Genomic DNA, 19452 nt, shown 5'->3' with positions numbered 1-19452 from the left:
GTGAACAAGAAGGCCATGCAGACCCTCTGTGCGCAGGGATTCACTGTACTATAGAGGAAGCTGCAGAGGACTGGGTGCTGCTTGCTTCCCTGGGACACGTCTGTGTACACCACCCTGTTGAAAGGAAAAGGTTTCAAAACACCATGACTGGTTCCAGCTGTAACTAGGGTTGTTTTTTAAAGGTGTTTCTTGTTTAGTCAGTCTTTGGAATCTTTACTGTTTGATAGCGTATCAGTTTATGTCATATGAGATTTCTTTATTAGGTGTGTATATATTCCATACTGTTCACAAAAGCCACTTTCCATGAGTTACCAATTAGAGGTGCATTTTATGCCATTTTATTCACATTTTGAATTCTTTCAGGGGGACAAGTTGGACTTGTTCCTTCAGTGGAGACGGAAACCATAGCCATGTTCTTTCAGGTTTCTAATAAATCCTTCATGGTCACCGGCCATTTGTAATTATTAACTTAACACGAGTTCAGTGACCTTTCATACACTTTGGGAGGCATATTTCATGATGCTTACTCCTGGATAGTATATCGTAAGTTAGATTCCAATATCGATATTAATGTTTCATACACCAAGACCCACTAAAATTCTAATATACTAATAGTGCCTAGGGTTCGGAAATTGCTCGGAGCATCTGAACCTTCTGAAAGCAACTGTGCGTCATAAGTATGCGATGCAGGTATGTAAACTGAAGTTACTTTTGAATGTCGCAGTTTTTCTTCAAGAAATCCATACTTGCTGATTTATAACTCTATTGCATGCCGTCTTGTTTATAATATCTAATGACGTCTTTAAATGTTTTTAGCAAATCTTTTAAGTTTAAAAGAGGAAGATTATCTGTAAAATCTCAAGGATGGCAAGTCAAATGTCAAAGACGTCTTTGAATGGGATCGATTCTTTCCACGTGAGAGTATGTTAAAAAATTTTTTTTACTAAGTTTAACTAAATTACACTATTTGAAAATCCAACTACAGTCTCACATAAAATTTGTCGGCACCTACTTGCGAGGAAAGGGCACAGGTTTGTCGCCGTGATTCATTAATATCGTAGACCAAAGGGTTCCACCAAAATGCAGCCCTCAACAGTAGTTTACATTCAGGGAGTGGTTCAACTGCAGCTTCCTTCTCGCTCGTCTCCGCTCCCAAATTCCAATCTCGCATGCCTACAAAACCTTTACGGTGTCCACAGCCTCGCTCCAGTAGGAAAAAAAGAAAAGATGACTTGTTCAATTTCTCCTTGTATTCTCTAGCACATGCCACTGCTTGTTCTCTACAACGAAATCGAAAGGCGCGAATGACTTGTTTAGCGGTTGGAGAAGTCGGTTTAGCAGTTTAGGGAACAACGGTATCGTTTAATCATACTGGCTGTTCAAGAAACAAAAAAAGAGGACTGGATTTTTTCACGGACTTTTTGGGGTTTTTTTTCCTATCCGTAAAGGAGCGAGTGAAGCGCCTGGATTTCGCGACCCCACATGGTTATTCCCACGTGCGCTCTCCCGTCCTTATTGACAAGACGAGATGCGACCGCAGGTGCTCGCGCTTCGCGCGATGTGTCTCCTGGGTTTTCTACGTCCGGCTACTTTTCAAACCCAAGAAGGTACGTTTAATTGTCATCTTGCACAAATAGATAGCATACCTCGGTTTGTCCATATATAAATAAATAAATTGTTTCGGATGATAAACGGCTGGAGTGTTTGCATTTAAGAAAGAAAGTAACCAAATGTTGTGATCTCTGAGCGTCAGTGCGAATATACCGCAGATTTCGAGGTGATTAGTTCCTAAATGTGGATTAATCCGTATTCCGAGACTTCCCTCTTTCACACTCGAACCCCTGCTCAGAAGCGCTAATTCTGGGTTATGGGAGATTGCAGATTTATGTGGACCGTTCGTGAATTATTGATGACAGAATGTAAACTGGGGTGGTTGGTAGAAAACCTTGTCATGCCTGTCCCCTTGGATGTCCCCTTGGCTCGTGGTTGGCCCCTGTTTTTTTTCTTCTTTCACCTGTGTTGGAGTTGAACAGGTTGGCAAGTGTTATTTTTAGCTCTGACTCATGATCTAGAGAATCTGTGGAATTTTTATGTTGCACCTGCTCTTAGTAAACTTATTCAAACAAAACGCATCTTTTACCTCTGAACAGAAATTAGAAACTGGTATCATTCTAATATGTTGAACAGGGATCTGATTATTAAAAACAATCATTTAGACTATTAAATACTAATACATATACAAGGTACTCAGAGAGGGAGGTTTTGGACAGAGCATTGATGATGAACACCATAGAAGAATTTAGTTTGAAAGCCAACTTGGCACTGTATTATTCTGTTCAGAGTTTGTAATGACATGAATCAGTACCATAAAAAGCATGACCAGGCTAGGCTGTAGGGTTCACTTGTGGTACCACCCAGGAGTGAGTCAGTTCAGGTGGCTATATCTACAGGTTCAGAATGATTAACCCAACCTCTCCTTAATTGTCTTTTTCCTTTCACACACAAAACACTATTTTTATTTCTCCTAGACCTTTGCCTCTGAAACTAGTTGTGGGATTTCAAACACCATAATCAATGCCCTTGAATTGTACCATGTCACATAATCAATGTTCCCAAATTGTACTAATACATCACATACTTCTCTGATAGACACTTTTCACACTAACACTGACACAGTGACAGTACATGTGTGTAATGACAAACCTACATTATTGCACCTATCATAAAGCAGAATCTGATGTCGCAATCACGGCAGCAAAGGTCACAGGCTTGTTTGTTACCAAAGAGGAGCTCAGTGATGCTCAGCAGTCTGGTCTGATGGGAACAGCAGGTACAGATGTCAAAAGAAAGATACAGTTACACACAAAGAGCTTGTTTCTGCTTTTTTCGTCACAAAGGTTTTTACTGTGTTACATTTAATACATTGAAGAAACACAGGAACTGTATTTGATCTTTTTCCTGGTCCAACATCACAATTATTGCCTCTTATTTTTAATAAGAAGCAAGCCGCTCGCTTGAAGTTCATGGACGGCTCTCTTGTGAGTCTACCCGGAGACATGTCTCACCTGTTTTGGGTTATACCTGTCATTTATGTCCCTGGGGCATTCAAAAGCAGACTCAGTTTTATTGTATGTTCACCCAATAGCAGAGACTGTGTTTGCTAACAGTGCTTCATCTGGGATTTTGTTGACTTTTTTCCCATGATTCCTCTGCCTTTCTTTTATTCTCCCTCTCTTTACCTCTTTTTTTCCCTGTACCCTGATTCTTAGCTTTCAAGTTCCCTCTGGCCTATATGAAGTGTGGATTGCTAGATTGACTGCATCGTTTCCTGTCCTGTCTCCACTCCCTCTCTGAACTAATATTGACTCTGGAGTAGATAACTGAATGCATATATACAATATGAGTACATCTGAAACCCATGAATATGAAAAAAAAAAAAAAATAAAAAAAAAAAAATATATATATATACACACACACACACACACACACACACACACACACATATATATATATATATATATATATATATATATATATATATATATATATAATATAAAAGTACGATGATGAAGGTCCTCTGTCTGAAACATCACATTTCACTAGAAACTCACTATGTTATAGAAAAAATTATTACAATTTTTGGAGGAAAAAAGATGGAGTGCAGTGCAGTGGAGCCTGTGTACGGGGTGTAGCAGGGAATGCCCTCTCGAGCAGGGAAAAAGTGGCCCCTCCAGCCTGCTGCCTCTATCTCTTCTTGTGGCCCGGCCCTCCTCCTTGTCTTGATAGACTGCCACCCTCACACTTACCCTATTGTCCGCTGCCATGATGACACACGCCTGCGCGCGCACACGCTCGCTCCCTCCAGTACACGTTAACAGAGCACACATTTATAGCTATGTGACAATCCTAAGCGTTGTTTATTAGGATCGCCTATTTAGGCTTCTGGGGCCAACAGCTCCAGTCCTGCCGCAGACAGCCGTGCACAGAGCCTGCATGACGAGCCCTAATGCACTACCACAGCCACTGTCTGCCTGACAAGGTCTCCTCTGCAACAGGCATCTTGCAGCTTTTTGGTGCATTTGAAAGCTTTTTCTTTGTAGTGATGAAGATCGTAAACTCACATGAGTGAGAGTAGTAAACTCGCATGGACTATCAGTAGGGGTTCTCCAGTGCAAGCTGGGGAACCATTGCGAGGTCTTGTGATGTGTGCCAGCTCGGCAGAAGTTAGCGCGGAGAATGAGGTGTGGTTTGGTTCACCTCACTGATGGCGGAGGTGGGCTGCGTTCTGTTCCATAGTATGAAGTGCAGCGCTTCTGCACCACCTTTGCCAGGGTCCTAGGTGCTGCTACGCCCTCCTTCAGAGCGCGTGAGGGTTTGTGCTGACTAGTCTCTTGGCGATCCCTCAGGCCAGTGGCCCTGCTGCTGTGCTCAATTGTGGCTATTTCTCACCGCTGTGGCCCCTCCTCTCCTGCACGCTAAATCATGGCTGTTGGAGCACATTAAGCGTCCTTATACTGCAAACTCTGGCCTGTTTCGGTCCTGTGACCTCTTTCACCTTTGACCCCCCCTTTCTCCATGCCCCTGACCTTGTGTGTATGTATGTCTGTGTGTGCATGTGTATGTGTGCAGAGGAAGCTTTGTGCTACTTCAAAGGCTCTGTGTTCCCCTCGTCAGGCCTTTTATCATGCCAGTCTCCAGTTGCAGCAGAGCAGTTTACAACTGCACCTCTATTCATGCCGCCCAACTAGCAATTAGATTAAAAAACAAAACAAAACTGAGCACTGGATTATAGATATATAGATAGATAGTTGTTTATGTGCCTTAAAATTGGATCAATGTATTGGCATAAGTTCATAGGGGTTTTTTTTCTGTCTGTGCCAGTTTGCCTGGGAACCAAGAATGGGCTCAGTTTTACAGACAGCTACGCCCAGCACTACAGTAACCTGAAGGAGCGCTACACTGGCTGTGAGATCATCTTGGGCAACCTGGAAATCAACCTTATGGAGCATGACTTTGATTTCTCTTTCCTAGGAGTAAGACACCTTTTTGTCCCTCATTTACAGCACATTTTATTCATGCACAACTGTAGGACGTCTGAAACGTTAAGCATGCTGGGAGTCATCGTGTGATTAATGTTTAAGTCTTAAGTAAATGTTAAGATTTGTGCATGTGATTTGCATGACGTGAGAAGAGATTAAGGCAGCTGCATCTGCTTCTTTAACTACATTTCGGCGCTCTGGCCCTCGCTGCGTTTGCCTCTGCTTGTAGAGTATCCGGGAGGTGACAGGCTACGTCCTCATTACCACAAACCAGTTCAGCCGGCTGCCTCTGGAGCAGCTGCGGGTGATCCGCGGCAGCACCCTCTACGAAAAGGCCTGGGCCCTGTCTGTCTTCCTCAACTTCGAGGGCCAGTATGGCCTGGTCAACCTGGGTCTCACACACCTAACAGGTATGGGGGTAAGGGGGGAGTGAATGAGGGTGGGAGCGAAGAGGGTCCGCCGAGCTTGAAGTCAGCCCCGAGACACTTCATGGATTCAGGGACCTGAGAGAGTTGTAGATTCAGGGAGCAACCGCTTTGAGGTGATTGAGAATAATGTTAATGAGGCAAATCTTTTCCATACAGCTGCTTTGCATTCTCATTTATGGAGTGATAGCATTTTTATCAAAGTCACATTTAGTTATATAGCGTTTTTACAACAGCTATTGTCACAAAGCAGCATTGCGGATGTCAAAGTCCAAGCCCCCGGTGAACAAACCAAGGGCGGCAGTGGCAAGGAAAAACTCCCTAGAGAATGAGGAAGAAACCTTGAGAGGAACCAACACTCAGAGAGGAAACACATACTCACCTGGTTGACATCACAGCAGGAACAAAACAAGCAAAAAATAAATAAGTAAAATTAATTAATAACAACAATTAAGCAGTAGAAGTCTATTACACGTTCTTAGAAGTCATACACTCAGCTTTGTGCTTCACTGCACATGAGTAGTGTCAGGAAAGGGAGTCCCACAACCTGCAGTATTAATATAAAAGAGTTCGCACACACTGTGTATGTGTATGTGTGTATGTGTATGTGTGTGTGTATGTGTGTGTACGTTTGTTTGTTTTGAAACACCCCATTCCCACAGCACACTTCAGGCTGGTTGGCAAGGGCAGCATGTTGAGACTAGTCAGGACTACTGGCAATAGCCCATGGAATATTGGTCTTAGATTGTGGTCTTAGATAACTGCAGTTTTATGCTCTCCTTCGAAGAATTCTATGAAAATCAAGTTGTCAGATTCACTCTCTCTTACTTGGAACATTGAATGTGTGTGTGGAGGGTTCTGCCCTGTAACTATTTTTGCTGCTAGTAATGTTACAGTACAAAAGGTTACACTTTACTGTATATTCCCTCCCTACAGAATTTACTAGTGCAGTTTCCTTGGGATCTTCATCACTTTATTTTTCTCTTGCAAAGTCTCCTGCTGACAGTGGCCCAAATGCTTGAAATCCTGATGGCCTGTTGTTTACCTTCTATAGAGATCCTAAAAGGGGGTGTGCAGATTATTAATAATAAGTACCTAACTTACGCGCCCTGGATCAACTGGCAGGACATTATGAGAGACGGCGGCGCCCGTATTGAGATCTTCGATAATGGCCAAAAAGGTGAGTGTGCGTGTGATGGTGAGGTCACTGAGTTATATCAGCTGCTGTATTGGTTGGGTTGACTGTCTTTTTGTCTGCAGGGCCGTGCCATTCAGACTGCAAAGACTACTGCTGGGGTCCAACCAAAGAGGAGTGTCAGACCTGTGAGTAGATCCACAGTCACACCCTGGCAATTCATGGCACCAGTTATCTGTAGCAAAATGCTATAAGATACGATTTGAAGTAGTTGTACCCGAGTGATGACATTATTACAGCTTGTCACTAATTGCTTTCACTTCTCTTGTCAGTGACGAAAACGGTGTGTGCGCCACAGTGCCACGGACGGTGTTTCGGGACTAGTCCGCAGGACTGTTGCGACATCGAGTGTGCAGGAGGCTGTACAGGCCCTCTGAATACCGACTGCTTTGTAAGTGTCGCCTCTGTTCTAGCTAAAGTTGAAGGGAAAGGGCAGCGGCCACGACACGATATGGAGGAGGATGACGATTGAGGCCCTAAAGCATTCCTGAACTGACGCGCGTGCACTCCCATTCAGGCGTGCCAACACGTGAACCATTCAGGGGCGTGTGTGTCTCACTGCCCCCAGCCGCTCATCTACAACAGGCAGACGTTCCAGCTGGAGCCCAACCCAGACGCGATGTACCAGTACGGCTCAGTCTGTATGCACAAGTGCCCCGGTGAGTAGGCAGAGCCCACGGAACACCCCAAACACAAGCTACCGGACAAAAATGGCATTTGGGGCCCTCAGAGTATGGATGGAGTACAGTTTGGCTTGCTCCAATGGCTGTGAAATGTGTCTGTCAGGGAATTGGTGCCCTCAATAAAGGAGTATTTTCTGCTTTAATAATTGTGGACTGTTTGTTTTTGCAATATGCCATTTGGCCCCCACTACATTTAATTCATTAGCTGTGCTAACATTTGGCAAATGCTGCCTTAAGTGTAATTAAGTACTTAAGATTTTACAATGTGTAGTGGAGCAGCAGAGGTAAGCAGTTATATGGTAGCATTACTGGACAGACATGCACCATCACACATGATAAGGCAGTAACAGGAATATAAACGCTTCAATAATGCATTCAGTCTCTGTGGCCCACTGTATGTTCTGAATACAGGATTTACTCAAGTGAGCCTTCCTCTGTCCCTGGTCTCCCTCTCTCTCAATCACACAGATCATTTTGTGGTGGATGGCAGCGCATGCGTGAGTAGCTGCCCTCCTGATAAAATGGAGGTCGAAAGTAATGGAATAAAGCAATGTGAGCTTTGCAATGGCCTCTGCCCAAAAGGTGACGGGTCCCCACCATCCACAGTGCATACACACACACACACACACACACACACACACACCAGTCACAGCAGACTTTATACACACACCACACACACACACACCGCTCACAGAAGACAGTACACACACATCACCCACTGCAGACTGCATACACCCGGCCTGATGTTCCACAAGCCCTTTGCCTGATATAATCTAGTATAGAGGGCCTAGTATAATCTAGTATAGAGTGCGTGCGTGCGTGCGTGTGTGCGTGCGCGCGTGCGTGCGTGCCCCTCTCTCCTCCTCATTTTCTCCTCCCTCTCATCATTTCTCACTCTGCAGTGTGTGAGGGGACAGATCCTGACAAGCCCCACAGACAGACTGTAGACTCCAGTAACATTGACAGTTTCATTAACTGCACTGAGATCCAGGGTAGTCTACATTTTCTCATCACGGGCATTAAGGGGTGAGTTTTCCTCTCCACTCTCCTTCTTTTATAATAAAAACTGCAATATGACAGCCAGGGTTCTGGCTCGTGGTCTGGCGGTCAGAGTTCACATTTACCGCCTGTAAGACCTGGATTTGAGTCCTGGCTAGGGTGGCTGCCTATTGTTAAAATGATAAATCATGTGGTGCGATAGTTTATTGAATGCCCTGGTACTATGTTTATAGTATTTTTACACACTTTTGATTTTTACAGGGATTTCTATAATAAAATACCACCACTGGATCCCCAGAAGCTCAAAGTCTTCAGTACTGTAAGAGAAATAACAGGTACAAATACCACACTACATAACACTAAACTGGGTGTGCACTATGCTATTATATTTTATTTTAAAAGTGTGGTATATTTCACGTATTGTGGTATTATGTTTTATTTGTATTTATTTTTATTTTATCTCTTCAATAATCAACAGAAGAGAATACTGTAAATGAGCCAGAGTTAGCCCTGCGGCTACTTTTCAACTGTTGTCCCTGGCCAGTTCTCAAAATGGCAACCTAAAACAATCAAAAAATTTATCCCAAATGACACATACAGATAATTCATACAGACTATCCAAACCAGTACAGTAAAATGTAACACAACCATAATTAAATGACAACGCTACATAAAAAACTGAGGAGGGTCAGCAGGCAGCTAATATTCTCATGTTCACATATTTGTTAATAAGCCAAAGCTTCAGCTGACCAGTAAGAGAATATTTCTTTAATATGAACTGGAAGCAAGTTACAGTCTTTAGATGCTGTTACAGGAAACGGTGACTGAATACAAGAACTTCTTTGAATAGGAATGATACGATCTCCTTTTGTACTACCTCTGGTAACCTAAGTGTTTGTTCTGTACATGATGATAAACGTTTTAAGGGCGGGGGAGGGATATTGTGTAATATCTTTAATACAAGATATGATCTTTAAAGAAGATTAACATTTTAAAGTAGCTTTTCCCAACTCAGAAGTGTATATTTAAGATTTGCCAGCTGTGAAAACTGCTGAATGTCTGATCAAAAATTTCAAGTTGCTTCAATGTAAATTTGTGTAACCCTTGGATTAAATTGTCAGACAATATGTAAAATGTGGAATGATCATGACATATATATATATATATCATATTATATTAATACAACAGTCACAGAGCTCAAACTACTTGCATTAAACCAAACTCTTTGGCATATTTTTGGCAAAGAAAGATTAGAATGAATCCAGACAACCAGATACTTAAACCCAGTCACAACTTGCAGCTTTTGCGATGATATCGTTATATCTGGCTTTGGAGTAGTGCATGACCATTAAAAAACATGCCAACAGTTTTGGTTACATTTAGCTTTAAGACATGACTGATTTAGTCATGTCGTTCTATAGCTCATTGCACTAGTAAATATGGGAGCAGCTTACTGTTTTCTGCCGGTATGCACATAAATCACATCAGCCTATAGTTGAACAAGGCAAACCAAAAGGGTCCAAGTGTATACCAATGAGGGACACCATTTGTGGTGTTAAGAATAGTGGAATTATGATCATGAACCTTCACATATTGTGTTTTTGTTCTTTTAATTATGATTTTATCTATTTAAGGTAATTTAAGGAAAGTAGTTTATCAATAAATACTCTCTGATTTACTGTGTCAAAGCCTTTCACCCCCATCAACCACCAATTTAATCTTTTCCAGAAAGAGACAGGTAGCTGTTCTGTGTTGAGCATTGAATCTAAAATCTAACTTGCTTATAGTGTAAGATGCAAGAACTATTATTCAAATAAGAATCTGTTAGCTCTTACAACCACTTCTCTGCCACTTTGCATTCAACAGACAAAATGCTGATGATTGCCTGCCTTGTTAATACAATAGAGGGTTTCCATGTATCTGGAAAAAAAAAAAAAACAACTTGGAAGATTGAAAGGCTGATATTTGTACTGCATGAAGCCAGGGACTTATTTAAAGCATTAAACGTTATAGAGTTACCATACCATACCATAACAATCTTTGGCTTTAGTGGTATGAAGTAAATTAATTCTCCTTATGACTTCAGACTCAGGGATGTTACTGAACATGGGTTTAGAAGCATCCACTATTACTCTCAATAAAGGGTTTGTTCAAAGCTTCAACAATTTATACTGGTTCTTGTAATAAGCTAATATTCAATTTCAACTGTAATTGTGTTGATGATACTTTGTGCTTAACACCTAGTTTTTTTTAATATGCTCCAAAATTTATTTAGTACTGACACTAGCATCAAGAAAAATATTAATAAAAATTTAGCTTTGGCCTTTTTGAATTCTTTAGTATCTTTATTGTATAACACTGTAAATTTATGTTTATCAATATGCAGTTTAGAAATTTAACTCACAATCCCTCTCCGTCAATTTCAGTAAGTCTGCATTCAGCCAGGATAGAAAATTCCTTTGATATTTCTTTCCTGGGAACTACTTTACTGTGATATTCTTCTGTACAATATTAACAAAATATTAACTGATTTTTTTTTTTTTCTGATTTTGCGTTTGTGTGTACTGCAGGAATTTTAAATATCCAGTCTTGGCCAGCGGAGCTCAGTAATCTGTCTATTTTCTCCAACCTCACCACTATACGTGGAAGGTCCCTCCAACCGTAAGAGAGAGAGAGAGTGTGTGTGAGTGTGTGTGAGTGTGTGTGTGAGTGTGTGTGAGTGTGTGTTCGTTTGAGATCTGTGCTTTTCCAACATCAGCCATGTTTACATTGAGCTGTGTTTGTTCCATGTATCGCACCCCAGTGCTTTTCTCCTGTGTCTCTAAGATCATGCTGTTTATGCGCCTCTGTATACGGCTGCTTGCTAATGCTACTAGTCTGACAGGCCTTTTAGACCACCAGTGTTCTACAGTCTGTGCATGTGGCTCATCAGTGTTCTTTTTGTGTATCTGTGTTTGTGTGTCGCCCCCCCCCCATCCCGTCCCATCATGTCCACTGTCCCTAACTGTGTACCCACAACAGCACTAAGAGGTATGTAACCCAAGTAAACACCTCTAAACGCTAGAACTGCATGGCAATGGAACGATCTAGAATTTCCCTTTGTCTTTCTTTCTCTTGCTCTCTCTCTCAGTCTCCCACACACACGGACACCCCATCACACGCATGCAAACACACGGGTGTCATTTTTCCTCTCTTCCTCATTTTTCTTTTTTGGGTGCTACTGAATTGACAGTAGTGTGAAAGGTGCCTTGGATGGGTTGCGAAATATGACTGAGAAATTAGCAGAGCACGTATGAGCAGGGGTTCAGGCTTGTAGCTCGGGCAGGCCACAAACGGGCGGCCTGCAGCGGCTGGTTGGCTGCCAAGAAGAGAGGCCTACGAAATCCATTCCGAGAGGTGCAGCATACATTTCATCTGGTGAAGTCACTCAGGGTGTCTGCATGCGTTATCCTCCGCTCCACTTTCCCATGATTCTGCCTCTCTCTCCCTCTATTTCTCCCTTTTTCACATTTATTTATATCCCTCTCTCTCTCTCTCTCTCTTTCCCTCCTTTCTCAGGCCCTTCTCTCTGCTGGTAATGAAAGTGGACACCCTTACATCTCTCGGCTTGCGGTCTCTGCGAGAGATCAGTGATGGTAGTGTGTACATCAGCAATAACACTAACCTGTGTTACCATCACACTGTGGACTGGACACAGGTCTTCACAAGTGCCCGCCGCCAGCGCAGGCGAAACAATGACATCAAGTACAACAAACCCCAGAGCGAGTGTGGTAGGAAATACTGTAGAGCACCATTCCATGCAACACTTTACACATGCATGAACAGTATTCTATTATTTTAGAGCTAATTGACTGTACTTAACTGTGTGTGTGTGTGTCTGTCTCGCGCTCTCTCTCTCTCTCCACAGAGGCAGAGGGTTGTGTGTGTGATCCACTCTGCTCTAATGCAGGCTGCTGGGGCCCTGGACCAGAGCAGTGTCTGTCTTGCAGGAATCACAGTCGCCATGGCACCTGCGTGGCTCAGTGTAACATCCACACTGGGTCAGTCTGTGGGCTTAATGTTAATGGAATTCTGCCTGTGTAATGCATACATATAGATAGATTTTGTGTCTCTGGATTTCTCTTGTAAGGGTGTGCGTGTGGGTGTGCGTGTGGGTGCGTGCGTGCGTGCATGTGTGTTAACAGAGAGCCGCGGGAGTTTGCAAAGTTTGATGGGGAATGTGGTGCTTGTCACACTGAGTGTCTACCACAGCAAGGGAGAGCAACGTGCAGGGGAGAGGTATAAAACCCTACCTGTGTCTGTGTCTGTCTCTCTCTCTCTCTCTCTCTCTCTCTCTCTCATGCTCACACTCTCTCCCCATTCAAAAAACCATACCTATCCCCCCCCCCATTCAGTTCTATAAATTTCATTTTAATTCAAGATAGCTTTATTGATGTGACCATATTTAATGCAGTATTGCAAAAGCTGTGGTGTTGTCAGTAATAATTATAATAAAAAGAAATAATAATAAAAAATAACAATAATAATAATAGTATATTGATAAAGAAATCAGTCAATTTTGTAATAAATAATCAAGATTAATAGATTTATATCAATAACAATAATGATCGCTAGCAAAGCGTATTAACAAGATGTTGAACGTGTCAACTGAGGGAAAATGTTTGTGGGCGAGTGCCGTCTCTTTGTCTTACTTTCCCTAGCAATTACATTCATGCTTTATTATCATTATTTAATTATTTGCCTGTCAAACATTTCATAAATTACCTGTGTGGAGCACAAAGAACCATCCATTGTTTAGTTCCTAACCCCCCTACCTGACATCACAATGTACGCATACATTCTGGCCCAAATTCATTATGTCAACAACACTGCAGATTTCTTTAAATGGTACTAGAAGTGTTAGAAGGTGACAGCTGTAACATAATCACACCAGTAGTGAAACTAAACAAGCCATTTTTGTCCCCATCTGGTTGATGAAATAAGACCTCCTTCATTTCCCCTTTGATGTGGTGGTCATAATTTTTATTCATCTCACGCCAAAGGGCTGTGGATTTTCCACTGTTTAGATCCACGATATGCTGTGTGCTGTTTCCTTCACAATTAGTGGTCACCTGTTCTTTGTTTGGACTGTAAACATGTTCACTTAATGAAATGAGCCTTCAGACTGAACCAGAGCAAAGTTCAGGCCATGATCTGAAATGAATGTCTCTGTTTATTAACTGACGATGATGGCGGTCGTGAAACAGAGGAGGAAGAGCAATTTTGTAAGGCGGAAGACGACTAAAATGACAATGTTGTAAACAAGGTGGACAAATAATTCTGCAAAACATTTTATCTCTGTTCAGTGCCTGTCACCGTAAAGCTGCCAGACTGGCTTTGCTGCTTCTTGGCTTTTGATGTGCTTATTACATAATAAGGCATTACTAAGACATTGGCTGAATTTCATGGTCTTCTGTTTTAGCTGTTTACCTCAGTGCTGGTCTGACAGATTGTTCTGTGAATTACTCATCACTGCTGTCTTCTGTCACCGCCTCATGGCCCCCCCTCCCCCCCCCTCTCTCTCTGTAAGGGCGCAGACGAGTGTGTGGCATGTTCTAACCTTATGGATGGCCCTCACTGTGTGTCCGCCTGTCCTAATGGCTTAAATGGGGAGAGAGGGCAAGCCATCTTTAAATACCCCAATGCCACAGGGCATTGTAAGCCCTGCCACCCCAACTGTACAAGGGGGTAAGCTGTGTGTGTGTGTGTGTGTGTGTGTGTGTGTGTGTGTACACGTGCGTTTCCCAAATACTTTCAAATAGTATAAAAGCTATACCGAGTGTTGCTTTGTTAGTTATATAGATTGAATCTACATGTTTCTATGCCTGTACATGATTTGCTGTGCTTTTCTTTAAGATGTAATGGCCCAACTCTGAGAGATTGTGTAGACTCTGACAGAGCTGAGCACAGGTGAGTAGCTCCCTCTGCTGGGGACAAAAGAATCTGCCAAACCCATGTTGCTTTACATTTCCTTCATATCTCTGGTCTTCTGCTTCTCCCTGGCTGTCATGGCCTGCCTTGCTGCAGTCCTGCTGTTGCAGTGATAGTGTTTGGAGTGCTTGCCGGCCTCATCGTGTGTCTGGCGGTGGTGGTCCTCTCACTGCTGTACCACAGAGGCCTAGCCATCCGCCGCAAGAGAGCCCTCAGGAGATATCTGGAGAGCGGTGAGGTGAGCGACCACAACACAGCTGGACCCGGTCACATACTGACAAAGCACACCTCAGTTTATCTAAATAAAAGGGTTCTAATCATCTGTTAAAGCATATGCAGAAAGTGATCTTGCTTACAATTGTTTTTCATTATAGGGTTCATTTGAGTAATCCAGAGAATTGTGTCCTGAAATCTAAAGAAAGTTTACATCAATCCTTTGCAACAAAGTAATCATAATTTGGCAAATGTCAGAATGTTTGGCAGACCTGTTACTCAGCACATTTGAACTTTTACGCACATGTATAGAAGAAAGCTAGAGGCTGACCTTCCTTCTTGCCTGCTGTCTGGGCTGCTCTCCTTCTATAGAGCATAGAGCCACTGGATCCAGGCGAAAAGGGCACAAAGGTTCACGCTCGCGTCCTGAGAGCTTCTGAACTGCGAAAGAGCAAACCCCTGGGCTCCGGAGTCTTTGGCACTGTACACAAGGTCTGCATGCCCCCATGTCTGTCTTTTTCACACACACCATCAATAAAAAATACGTGTCTTTTACTGCACGTGATTAGGTTTCTGGCAGTAGATTACACAATGGAAGCTGTTTTGCAAGGCATGGTTTTTTACAGTAGATAGGCAAAGTACAGTCTAATCCCACATAGGCTCCACTGTATCAGTGTGTTTTATTATACTCTGAATCATGTAATTGGAGATTACTCTGGACCATGTAATCTCGTGTTACACCTTTGCTCAATGGTACATGACATCAGTGTGTGGTCTGGCTTTGAACCCAAACTTTTGCTTGTCCTCAGGGTGTCTGGATTCCTGAAGGGGACTCTGTGAAGATACCTGTTGCTATAAAGACCATACAAGACCGCAGTGGACGCCAGACCTTTACTGAAATCACAGACGTGAGATACACTCCCATATACTTTACTCAACCACAGCAAATAGGTTCTAGTTAGAACTGTTTCTTAATTTTTTTAAATCAAATCCCTTTTTTGGAAATCTCACTCTTTTCTTAATGCTTCTGCTAGTTGTTCTCATGGAACAATCCTATGTAACATAAGAAGATTTTCTAGATTCTTAAACTTCTTCAGAAGGGAAACTTTCATGTCATATTTTTGAAAATTCCTAGTACCTGGTACTAAAAGCTCTGTCTTCTTTGTTGTGTTTGTATGTCACGTTATGTACGATGTAGCAGCAGCATGTGCCAGTACAGTGACACTGATACTAACCCCTCTCTCACCACCTGACTGTGCACAGCACATGCTGGCCATGGGCAGCCTGGATCACCCGTATATAGTTCGTCTTCTGGGCATGTGTCCCGGGCCCAGCCTACAGCTGGTCACTCAGCTGAGCACACAGGGCTCCCTCCTGCAGCACCTCCGCCAGAACGCCCACAGCCTGGATCCACAGCGGCTCCTCAACTGGTGCGTGCAGATAGCCAAGGTGAGGCGCTGAGGCACGCCAGAGCTCGACCTCTTGCACTGGCTGGAATGTCTGAAAGGGCTTTGAACATTTCCGTGTGTGTCCATCTGAACGTGTGCGTAGGGGATGTTCTATCTGGAAGAGCACCGCATGGTCCATAGGAACCTCGCCGCTCGCAACGTTCTGCTGAAGAGTGACTACATTGTGCAGATCTCAGACTTTGGGGTTGCAGACCTGCTCTATCCTGATGATAAGAAGTATGTCTACTGTGAACACAAGGTATTTACTCATCCACAGTAGCACATGGTTTCATAAAGAGGACTGTAGAAAATAAGATGGAAATCCTATTAAACAATAAAAAAGCAGGATAATTACTGATGACAGCTTACAATCAGCCGGTCCTCATCTTGCACTTAGAATCCAATAAAATGGATGGCATTAGAGAGCATCCTGTTCAGGAGATACAGTCACCAGAGTGATGTCTGGAGTTACGGTAAGACATGGTACTTGTGTCTAAGGGTTAGACCACTACACATTATACATCTAATACCCTTATTTAGCTCCATATCTGTATGATCAGGCCTGCTCTCATCTCTCCTCTCCCTCACTGTCCTGCTGAAGGTGTGACCGTGTGGGAGATGATGTCGAATGGGGCAGAGCCTTACGCAGCCATGCATCCCCACGATGTGCCTGGTCTGTTGGAGAAGGGAGAGAGGCTGGCCCAGCCTCAGATCTGCACAATCGACGTCTATATGGTCATGGTTAAGTGTAGGTCACATGGAGTTTGACCTGAAACCAGCGTGGATTCTTTTATAGTTCCTGAGCACTGGTTTATGTCTTTTTAATCCATTTCTTTTCAGGCTGGATGATTGATGAGAACATTAGGCCAACCTTCAAAGAGTTGGCTAATGAGTTCACAAGAATGGCAAGGGATCCACCCCGTTACCTCGTTGTGAAAGTGAGAATATTTTGACACTTTGAAGCAGCCATTAGACATTTTGCAATGGAGCCAAATGACTGCAGCATGTCTCTCAACCCAACGCAGAATGAACGAAATAGAGCGGTGCCAGATGAAAGCCTTCCACGAGAACTCAAGCTGGCAGAGGTACACCTAGAGAGTGATGATGAGGAGGTATTGGATGATGGGCTTGCCACTCCTCCACTCCACCTATCACCATCAAGGAGTCACTCCCGCCTGCGAATCGGCTCCTATAGGGTGGGACATCCGTTCATTCTGACTGCTTGTCTGCATTTTAGGAGATCAGAGCAAGTTGAAGATCTGTTTGGTGTTTTTAAAACAAATTCTCTTTTTTTTTCCTCACCCAGCAGAGTAGTTCAGGTCATTCTGTACCAGTGGGGTATCTGCCCATGACCCCAAGTCCTGGGGATCACTCCAGACAGGTCAGCAGCTATACATTGTGTATTTCACTCTTGATACTTTATTTTATCAAAATAAGCATTGACTGTGGTCTGAGACCTGTCCATGTGTGCTGTTGAGAAAACTGTGGTTAAAAAAGCTGTTGCAGTCCAAGTCATGATTCTAGTGCTACAGTAAGTAAGTGCTGAGCCTGTGCTGTGCAGCTGTGGGCCCAAAGGAAACGTCTGGGATCGACCAGGACTGCCTCTGAAAGCTCAGAGGGAAGGAGCACCATGGCTGACTTGGAGATGAGCGACATCACCTCTCAGACAGGAAGCTTGCGCAGGGGTCGCAGTCGAATTGACAGCGCATACATATCCAACTGCACGTCTGTGGGATCTGTCCCCTTCTCACCTGGCACGGAAGCATCTGAAGAGGACCCTGATGGATATGTCCTGCCCCAGAGCATCCACAGCTCGGAAAGAGGTGACGCCACCTCATTGTTGTGCTTGGAAAGTGATAGATATGCAGTAAAAAAAAAAATTGTGGTCTATGCTCTACTTCTCTGAGCTGTCTTGTTTTTTTAACTTGTGTCTTTTTTTTGTAGATGCCCTGGTTTTGGAACCTGGCTCTGGAGTCAGAATGCTGAAGGCTGGTTCTGGAAATAGCCTTCCACGAAGCAGACCACCGCAAAACACCTGGAATCATCTGTCCCCCTTAGTCCCCATTGCAAACCCCTCACAAGAATATGAACTGATGAACACACAGCTCACCATGCTCCCCTGCCCACCCAGAGACAGCACTGATGTACCCGCCTCACTGTTGAGGCAATCCTCCTGCACTGATCCTCTGACCTGCGGTACCAGCCTTTCACCAGAGGAAGTCTCTGGGTCTGCTGATACCCAAAAGAGGGTCGAGTGCAACGACGCTCACAATGAAGATACTGCAGCCCACGAGGATAGACCTGTGCCAGTAGCCAGAGACGGGCAAAGAGAGCCTTCTGAAGGCACGTCTGAAGACTGTGCAGATATAGCGGAGGCTCTGCCCCAGCAAGTCGTGGTAGAGTATGAATACATGGACATCAGGACAGAGCCAAAGCCAGAGCAGCCCCAGAGCGGCTCTGAGGTGAGGACGGGAAGCTCTGGTGAGAAGGACAAAAAATCGAACAGCAAGTGTGAGGCGAACAGACAGCCAAATGAAGACGCCATTTACCAGAACACTTGCGAGCTACCTGCACTGAATGGCAATGCAAACAAAAGGACAGGCAGGGAGCCAGCTGTTAATGGTCACCTGGATGAGTACGAGGACATGGGTGCTTGCGGGAGAGCTCACATGTGCGGTGATCAGGTGGTGTATCAGAACATGCCGACAAAGGGGAGGATTGCATCAGGAGAGGAGCTACATGGAGCAAAACTGAGGGCCTTCCGAGGTGTGTGTGCAGGGATGGATGACAAAGGGAACACTTCATTTGACAACCCTGACTACTGGCACAGCAGACTGTTTCACAAATCAGACGCTGTTTGTACATAATAAATTGAAGGAGTTGATGGACTGTAGCAACTGGTTTGCTCATGGTTTCTCAGGTCTTTAATATGATTTATGGTAATGCCATCAAGCTACAGTGACAATAGAAATAGTGTGCCAACACTAAAAGTGAAAGTAATTTCCATAAATAAGAAGACGACAGTAGTCAGTAATATGGCCAGTTAACAAGCCAACTGATGTAGTGTGTGTGATGGGCTGATCATGAGCGTGAAGGTCAGTTGTTTTGAAGTTTTTCAAAAAATTCAGTGTTTGTGTATGTGTTTTATATGCAAGCCAGTGTTTCCTAGTGTTGGGGGAAAAAAATTGTCTATTTTCTGTATACTGTGTGAATCTGTCAATAAAATAATGTTTAATAAGACAACGTGTAGGCCATCAACCATATTGTTCCGAAGGGTGGGGGGAATTGACATATAAAAGTAAAAAATCTGAATGTCCACATATACTGTGGTTCTGTAATAAACACGTTACTAATCTGACATCATGGTATCCCAGTGTTGTGTTTTTCTTAATAAACGGTCAAAATAAATAAGGCAATATTCGCTACTAACCGTTGACCACTTTCTAACCGATTGGAACTTTTATTTTGAAAATGTGTGCT

At 43.5% G+C, this 19452-nt stretch overlaps 1 protein-coding gene across 4 annotated transcripts; it reads left to right on the top strand.

The window, feature by feature from the left end:
• Positions 1 to 94: 94 nt before the first annotated feature.
• LOC113581376 (erb-b2 receptor tyrosine kinase 3b) lies at positions 95 to 19330 on the top strand. 4 transcript variants are annotated; one of them, XM_027016472.2, is made up of 29 exons: positions 95 to 690; positions 1449 to 1607; positions 4882 to 5033; positions 5269 to 5449; positions 6519 to 6644; positions 6725 to 6787; positions 6932 to 7050; positions 7177 to 7318; positions 7811 to 7924; positions 8245 to 8368; positions 8603 to 8676; positions 10912 to 11002; positions 11900 to 12111; positions 12249 to 12381; positions 12526 to 12619; positions 13911 to 14068; positions 14237 to 14290; positions 14408 to 14549; positions 14897 to 15016; positions 15334 to 15432; positions 15788 to 15973; positions 16076 to 16231; positions 16370 to 16445; positions 16574 to 16720; positions 16813 to 16910; positions 16998 to 17168; positions 17279 to 17353; positions 17534 to 17795; positions 17917 to 19330. In XM_027016472.2, exons 2-29 carry the CDS (start codon positions 1529 to 1531, stop codon positions 18837 to 18839), a joined length of 4371 nt encoding a protein of 1456 aa, XP_026872273.2. In that variant the 5' UTR covers positions 95 to 690; positions 1449 to 1528; the 3' UTR covers positions 18840 to 19330. The 4 variants fall into 4 exon arrangements, with proteins under 4 accessions (XP_026872273.2, XP_081565906.1, XP_081565905.1 ...); XM_081709780.1 differs by lacking the exon at positions 95 to 690 and adding an exon at positions 905 to 921; XM_081709779.1 differs by lacking the exon at positions 95 to 690 and having other exon boundaries at positions 1161 to 1607.
• The last annotated feature ends 122 nt before the right edge of the window (positions 19331 to 19452 follow it).

Source organism: Electrophorus electricus, unplaced genomic scaffold, assembly GCF_041902795.1.
Source record: "Electrophorus electricus isolate QZ-2024a unplaced genomic scaffold, ASM4190279v1 Scaffold90, whole genome shotgun sequence".
Taxonomy (NCBI): Eukaryota; Metazoa; Chordata; class Actinopteri; order Gymnotiformes; family Gymnotidae; genus Electrophorus; species Electrophorus electricus.
The sequence above is the reverse complement of the archived record's forward strand: the minus strand, read 5'-3'. Positions and strand labels throughout refer to the sequence as shown.